This window comes from Nipponia nippon, unplaced genomic scaffold (genome assembly GCF_047370975.1).
Source record: "Nipponia nippon isolate SJK-2023a ecotype South Korea unplaced genomic scaffold, ASM4737097v1 scaffold_5, whole genome shotgun sequence".
Lineage (NCBI taxonomy): Eukaryota > Metazoa > Chordata > Aves > Pelecaniformes > Threskiornithidae > Nipponia > Nipponia nippon.
This window is the reverse complement of record NW_028262369.1, coordinates 50434170-50442231: the sequence shown is the minus strand read 5'-3', so window position 1 is coordinate 50442231 and position 8062 is coordinate 50434170. Positions and strand designations below refer to the sequence as shown.

At 53.3% G+C, this 8062-nt stretch overlaps 1 protein-coding gene across 2 annotated transcripts; it reads right to left on the bottom strand.

Moving 5' to 3' along the window:
* Positions 1 to 803: 803 nt before the first annotated feature.
* Positions 804 to 7793, bottom strand: GLUL (glutamate-ammonia ligase). 2 transcript variants are annotated; one of them, XM_087733413.1, is made up of 7 exons: positions 7680 to 7793; positions 6265 to 6455; positions 4838 to 4999; positions 4427 to 4573; positions 3816 to 3943; positions 3443 to 3642; positions 804 to 2493 (listed from the first exon to the last, which is right to left on the bottom strand). In XM_087733413.1, exons 2-7 carry the CDS (start codon positions 6428 to 6430, stop codon positions 2175 to 2177), a joined length of 1122 nt encoding a protein of 373 aa, XP_087589539.1. In that variant the 5' UTR covers positions 6431 to 6455; positions 7680 to 7793; the 3' UTR covers positions 804 to 2174. The 2 variants fall into 2 exon arrangements, with proteins under 2 accessions (XP_087589539.1, XP_087589538.1); XM_087733412.1 differs by lacking the exon at positions 7680 to 7793 and adding an exon at positions 7218 to 7239.
* Between the last annotated feature and the right edge of the window lie 269 nt (positions 7794 to 8062).

Genomic DNA, 8062 nt, shown 5'->3' with positions numbered 1-8062 from the left:
ACACGGTGTCTGCTTTGCTTCTGATCCAGTGACACTCCACCTCACACAGGGAGATAGCGTAATTTTGGGACTGTGGTAGGGAAGGTGCTACCTCGAATGTTCCCCAGAAGGCAGGTACAAAAGACCACTCGGTCCATAAAAATGTGATGGCAGGAATGGCCTCATCAGCCCAGCAGGATGCTCGTATGTAGTTAATCCATATTTAAAGATAGGAAGGGTTAAAGCATCCACCCCTGAAGAAAGTACCTCTTGGGGAGGTGGGAAATAGCACCAGAAGCTAAATAAAGGACTTGGGGAGCAATATAACACATTTCTACTACCATGCTTACTTTTCTAAATGCCTGGTTTTATACCCAAGGTAGATGAGCAACATTTTCTCCATAGGGAGAGTGGGAAAGGGTCCTTTTCCACAAAGCCCCTTTTTTTTTTTCCTCCACAAAGTTTGCTGGAATTTTATTTTCTGTGGGATTTCTACATCCTGTAGAACTTGTGTGGAGGAGGCTGGGGAGATGCACAAACACCTGTGCTTACCCCATAACCCTCCCTATGGACACTGAGAAGCCCCATCCCTTTCCCATACCAAGAGAACCCCACTCCACTCACATGACCCACCAGAGAATCTATGGCCACCTACAAAACCCAATTTTCTGAAGAGCACACATTGATTGCAAGACCCTCACCGCAAAAGTGAAAAGCCAAAGCCTACCCACTATCAGGGTCAAATTCCCTTCAAACGGTGAAGGCAACACACATACAAGAGAAGCTGCCAGGATGAATCAACAGAAAGGAGGCAGAAGTCAGAATTAAGGTTTTGTTCTTTTTTTCTTTTTTTATTATAAAAAAACCCAACTATTCAGAAGAAGTCCAAATGCAACGGAATATAACTGGCACCATCTAAGATACCGAAGTGTAAAATCCTGGAACGTTTGAACCCCCGGGCACAAGCTGGGAGGTGCCAGGGCTGGCTGGGAGGGACAGGTGGCCTCTCCCTTCTCCTAGCCCCCATCACAGCAGGCAGCCCAAGAGCCAGGACACAACAGTGACATCAACGGTCTCTGTAAAACCATTCAGTTTTAGAAACTAAGAATATTATGAAAAAAAAAAATCTAAAACTTTTTTTTTTCCTTTATCAAAAGCCCTGCTTTAGTGACATGCTAGCCCTGCTGGAAAGGTAAAACACCCACAGCTCTGTCCAGAACACGGTTCAGTTGACCAGTCAACTCCTAGTTCAGGACACCTTCTGCCTGTTGATCTAACACGCTCATAAGCGCGTCACAGCTGCTCAAGTTACAGTGATAAATGCTTCTGTGGGCTTCCTGGGTCTGGGAACCGCCTCCTGCAAACTCCACTCCACGCTGAAACAAATCTCATCCGAGTCTCCTCCGCCAAGCCCTCCAAGCTCACCCTCAGTCCCACCTAGGGGCCCTCCAACAGCATCCTCCGGAGCTCTGCCTGCTCTAGCCGGGTGAGTCATTGGAACATCATCTCTTTTTTTAAAAAAAGCACTTTTGTATTTTTTTTTGTTGTTTTTATATTTAAATAGAAAAATACTACTTCACTCTGTGTTATGAGCCAGAGACCAGTTGACTTCCAGTGACAGAACCAGGAGTCCTCCTCAAAGCTCCTACACTGAGCTCAATGCGAGAAGATTCCCAGAAGCCTCAGCGTGGCCAGAGGGTGAAGATCTCCCCATCACACCATACAGGCAGGAGCACACAGGGCTCCATCACAACTCACGTCTTCCCTTCTCCGCAGAAGGGCGCCAACCTTAGAGAACCATTAGCTTGCAGAAAGCCAACGGTGGGGCTAACACCGCAAATTTGACTCCCGAGGGAGTCAGCTATAGTTCTAAGCTTTCCACTTGCCTACTCGCTTTTTGTGTGTGCAGTCTGTCCCTGGAAGCCACTGGATCCCATCAGATGTACACATGAATTAGACAAAAAGTAAAACAGTGGTTAAAAGTTCTCTAACACCTTCTCCTCCTCTTGTCTTCTGAAGAGTCAATGACAAACAGACATCGATAAAACTAAATTTGCCCTCCTCCCCACCTCAAGACAACAAGAGTTACTGAGACACAAAACGTGTTATCTTGTACCCTCGGGATTACATCTAGAAGGGAAGTTTAGGGGTGCTGGAAGTGTGGGGGAAAGGCAGTGTTTGCGGGCGCAGTCCGCTTAGTTCTTGTACTCAAAAGGCTCGTCTCCAGTTTCGTTGAGGAGACACGTGCGGACGAGGGCCTCTGTCACAGCGTAAGGATCACAGTTGGCGGAGGGCCGGCGGTCCTCGAAGTAGCCCTTCTTCTCATGGCCCACGTTCCTGGGGATGCGGATGCTGGCACCGCGGTTGGCCACGCCAGCAGAGAACTCGTGGATGTTGGATGTCTCGTGGAAACCCGTCAGGCGCCTGGCATTGTCCAGCCCCCCTTTGGGGTCATAGGCACGGATGTGGTACTGGTGACGCTTGCTCAGCTTCTCGATGGCCTCTTCAATGTGTCTGCAAGGGGAGCAAGGAAGAGGGGAAGACACATTGAGTATCTAATGGACGGTACAAGCATCCAAGTCACAGCAGATTAACTGCTGTCATGAAGAGCCACTTCATGATGAAGCCTGTGCCCTACAACCCACTTTTCTGATCATGTCAACACAGGGCTTCTCTCTACTCCTACTTCTGACGCAGGCTGGTTCTTGGAAAAGGATCCCCATGGCCTCAAAATGTCCCTCGGGAATGCTGTGTATGGGACACCACCAGTTTGACCCATGGCCAAATCCCACAGACACACTGCCCTGGGGAACCCGCTCTCAGAGGAGAGATTCCTTAACATGGAAGTTTCTATTTGGGAAGCTCACACGGTCACAGGTTGGCTCATCATCTCAGGGCATCACTAAGATTAAGGCAAGAAAACACAGCTGCGAGGAGGAATCCCTTCCCAGAGCTCCACTGCAACCCAGTGCTGTAAGTCCCTGCCTGGACATCAGCACATCAGTCCCATATGGGAACTCTGGTTTTACATTTCCAGGATCTTCTTGTTTAAGAAAACATAGCATTTGCTTCCACAGCCTGGCCAAGACAGAAGCAAATGGTCTTTCTCTTTTATCAGGGTTATAAACAAAAAAAGGCCTATACTGAGTTTGTTTGTTTGCAGCATTGGCAGATCAAAAGCTGGACAGCCTGTTAGAAATAGCTGCATCCTGGCTACCTGTGCTTCCATCAGTACTGATGGAGCTGTACTGCTGGCTGAATTCCCCACCCAGCACCAAGAAGGGAGTATATCATTATACAAAAAAAAAAAAAAAAATCCAGAAGAAAGGTTCAAACATATAACCAAGCACCAGAGTGACATCTCCCATGTGGTCAAAAGCTCTGCAAAAAGCTCGCTGCTACCAACCAAGTCCAGCCTGCTGCCTAGCAAACAGATACTACCGGCCCATCTCAAAAAACTTACTTGAGACCTCCATCTTCCCTCATGTTCTTGGTGCTGAAGTTGGTGTGACAGCCAGCACCGTTCCAGTTCCCAGGGATGGGTTTGGGATCGAAGGACACAATGACACCAAAGTCTTCGCACACCCGATGGAGGATGAAGCGTGCAATCCAGAGGTGATCCCCCATCTCAATCCCTTCGCATGGTCCCACCTGGAACTCCCACTACAAGAAGGAGGAGTCACTGGCTCAGTGGTGCAAAGACACTCACAGCGAGACACTTCCCACCCCCTCATGCTCTGATTGTTGATAAAACTACACGGCTCAGAGCCAAAAGCTCCCGCTGCCTGGGATTTTTCTGTATTAACTCATTCCATGAGGCACCTAAAACAATTTACCTGTGCTGGCATCACTTCTGCATTGGTTCCTCCAATTTTCACGCCAGCATAAAGGCACGCTCGGTAGTGGGCCTCCACAATGTCTCTGCCGTAGGCTTTGTCTGCCCCTACCCCGCAATAGTACGGACCTGCAATGGCACAGGTGAACAGCAAGGGGAACATGAGTTTCCAGGAAGAAAAAGGCTTAAATTCAGTGAAGACTGAGCACGCACAGGGAAGAACTCTCCAAAGGCTTGGGATGGGGGGCAAAGCCCCAGAATCTGTTTTTCATGGAAGCACTAGCAGAGCAGAGCACTGCACAAAGCAAGTCCCTCTGAAAGTCTGAGCTTGTGCTCTGTCATGCTGGGCAAGAGTTTAAGTCACCTGCAGACTAACAAACCAAGCAGCAAATTTAGATGTGGCCAGTCTTCATCTTAGCCTTTCTGTAATGATCTTAATTTCATGGGTGAGTTTTTGCCAATATCCTGCTTGCTATAGTCCACCTTCGGTTCTAGGAACACCTCGAATCTTTCAGCTCGCCTGAAGCACTTAAGCTGCGACACACGGATTACAGATCAAACACGGTGTTAAGGACTCCTGACTTGGTCCAGCACAGACTCCCGAGAGGTTACCTTGGGGTCCAGGGAAGCCATTGGAAGGCCAGCCAAATGGATGTCCATCTGTCCCCAGAAGAGTGTACTCCTGCTCCATCCCAAACCAGGGGTGCTGGTTGGACACCATGTCCATAATCCGCCTGCAGGTGTGTCGGAGATTTGTCTCTAGAACAGAAAAGCAACATGAGGCTTATCAGCATCTCCACCTCCATTCCCCATTTCCACTTTATTTACAGTCTGTGTCCCAGCAGTGTCAGTAAAGAATCCCAGGACCAGGCCTTTCTCCACCACCAGCACTTTGTCTGCCTTTTACTTTCAGGGCAGGGATTATTTCTGTGTCATGCATGATACTAAGGGCACGAACAGCATTTCAATAGGTCTCCCATTCCTCTCCCCAGAAACACCACCTCCACCACAAGGTCCATTCACCTGCAGACTGGCGGTTGTATTTGAAGACCTCGCAGAGAACTAGTTTATTGGGATCCTTGCGAAAAGGGTCCCGAAACATGGCAGCAGGTCGCAGGTACATGTCACTGTTGGAGCCTTCAGCCTGGAAGGTGCTGGAGCCATCGAAATTCCACTCGGGGAGATCTGGAACGGAGAGACGAACGAGCCACAGTGACCCAGGGTCCCCGGTCACCAGGAGGATGGGCTCCCTGCCATCCTCCAGTATTACAGAGGTGAAGATGCTTATAGAGAACAGGCCTACAATAGGTTTAATCCCAGCTCAGCCGATTTTGTTCCAAATGGGGGAGGCAAAAAAAACCCCAAACAAAAAACCAAAACAAAACAAGCAAAAGACAGGGGAGTGCAACTCCCCCACCACCCTGGGTAACACAAGGAGCTGGGCTGCTGGCCAAGACCAAGCGAACGGAGCAGTACTGAGTATGTTTCCCCTGTCACGGTCACCACCGGGATAAGCAGAGCACCCAGTCTCCTCGCAGGGGTGGCTAGGCAAGCTGGGAGAGGGCAGAGCATGAGGTATGTTCAAGCTGTAGGAACAAGGGGAGCCATGAAATACCCTTATCCCTGTGGCATGGCCTGGAGAAGGTGGGAAAGCAAATGATGTGTAGGTGGAGTCTCATAAGGAGGAGTATGGCCAGCTTGGTCCCATCGCCCACCCCTCCTGGCTGTGCACTGCCCTCCAGGCCAAAGCACAGCAGGAGCAGCAGCGAACTCCACCCGGGCAATGTTATCTCCTCCATATCCTGGGGGGAAAGTGGAAGGATGGGAAGCACAAAGATTTTGAAGGAGCTGTGCCAACCACTCCCTTAGAGGGAAAAGGGAAAGGAGAGACAAAAAAACCAAAACAAACAAAACAAAAAAAAAGAGATAATTCTGCTCAGTCACACACAGTATTTTCATTTCATAACTGTCTCCAGCCAGTACCATGGCAACCTGAGGAAAATCCTAATGCTATTATTGTGTAAGCTGGGACTGTTTGTTCTGAGGGACACAAGCTCTTAATTACACCGGATAGCTCCATTCTTTCCCCTCCACTTTCTTCTGCCAAACTACTTCCGGCCAAAACGAGTACTTGAGAGTCAATGGGCCGCCAAGGCCCTGCCAACAGCCCCCAGCCCTTGCCAACAGCCCCCTCCGCAGCAGGGGCAGCGCAGGGACTGGCTCCGAACCCCAGGCATCTCACTGAAACTCCACATCTGGAGAGCTGGGAACGTCCCACCCGGGGTATCTGGGGCAGGAGGTAACTGGGAGGGGGTGAGGAGCGGTGTCTTCCCCAAATACCATCCTTCTGCCACGAGAAGGGAGAAATGGCATCCTTTCTCCGGAGCAGCCAGGCACGGCTGCTTCTTCCACCTGGCGAGGGGCTGCGAATCCTGCACCTGCCCTCTCACCTTCAAGGCTCTTGGGCTCGTGGTCCAGCGTGCGGGTTTTGCAGCGGAGATGCTCTCCAGTCCCATCGATCCAGATGTACATGGCCTGGACCTTCTCCCCCTGCGGCAGCTTCATGTACATGTGCTTGATGGCTTTGCTCAGGTGGGAGCTCGCCGAGGTGGCCATGGCTGCAGACCGGATGAGGGGATTCCTGCAGGGAGGATACAAAAAACAACCCCAACCGTGAGCCCTTCCCTGTGCTCCCAGATTTTTCAACCCCCAACCAGGGAGGAGCACAAAACAGCTCGGCCACAGGGCCGGCTACCATCTCCAGCAGTCCCGTGCCATTCTGCAGGCAGAAAACACAGCAGCTCAGGCAGAGGCAGACAGCTAGAAAAGCCCTGCTCCAGAAGCGATGCCTTCAACGTGTCCCATTAATACCCAAACTCCTGGCTGCATCCTGCCAATAAACTAGGTCTTATGCACCAAGCAACAGCCTTCAAAAGTGCTCCTCAGCCCTGTGTGAACTTTTCACCTCCATGCTCACCACTGCCCCGGAGCAAGGCTCATACACAGGAAAGCTTAGCTGGGGCTTTCTTAACGTACTTGCTTCAGCAAGGAGAGCTCACCAGCCCCAGCTGCCTTCTCAGATCAGCTGGTCCGAAGTCATACAAGCCTTGACTGGGGCAGGAAGCAGCGCAAAAGAAAGCGAGAAGCAGCGCAAGCAACCCCTGAGCAGCCCAGGCAGCAGCCTCCCGGCAGCGATGGGGAGGCTGAAGGGGCTCTGCTCCCAGGGGCTGAGGGCTGCAGCATCCCCGCAAGCCCAGCACCGCCTGGAGCGGGGCTCCCAGGGGCAGCCAGCCCCCGTGTGTCAGGACCACAGCGGCCGGGGTCCCCGCGCTTTTGCAGGAGCTTAGAAACGCAAACGATTTGGAAATTTGAAGTGACTTGGAAAGTCACTCCAACACCCTACCCCTCTGCAGGGAGGCTCGGGCTGCCCGGACCAGAGCTCCCCAGCCCACCATAGCATGGCGGGGCTCCTCTGCGCTGGCCGCGGGGCTCTGCTCGCCCCGGGGGGGCTCCCCACCGGCCCCACTCCACTGCCAGAAGCGTCACCCACGCGTGCAGCTCCTGGCAGGGAGGAAGGCACCCGTATTTAAGCAAGCAGCTGAAGAGCCTTGTGAAGAAGAAACTGCAAAAAGCAGCTGTTTTCAAGAGAAAACTCGAGCTGCCTCTCCACCTCCCCCCGGCCAAAAAAAAAAAAAAAAAAAAAGCGAAGCAGGAATTTTCCCCTAGAAGGTCTGGCCGCCGGGGAGCCCCGCTCCCGGCACAAGGCGGAGCTGACCCCCGCCCCGAGGGGCTGCGGCGCGGCGGGGCGGGGCGGGCGCGGGTGGGGGCCGGCGGCGGGCACCCCCGTCCCCCGCGGGGCCGTTACCTGGGCTGGGCGGCAGCGGCGGCGGGCACCGGGCTCCCACGCTCGGCTTCCGGGGCCGCGCCCGCCGCCGCTTTATGGCGCCGCAGCGCCGGCCCCGCCGCACTGATTGGGCAGCGGCGGCCGGGCCGGGGGCAGGACGGGGCCGGCGGCAGGGCGGGGGGGCCGAGGGGCCGCCTCCCCCTCCGGCCGGGATGCCCGTGCCCCTGCCGCCCGTCCTCGGAGGGGGCGGGGAAGTCCCCGCTTCGCCCCGCACGGGGGGGGGCGGGGGGGGGGGGGACGGACAGAAGGAAGAGGGAAGGTGGGGGTGGGTTCTGGGTCCTTCTTGCAACCCTCCCGCCCGAAAAAGAATAACCCCTCGTCTGCCATGGTTCAAGGAAGGCGGC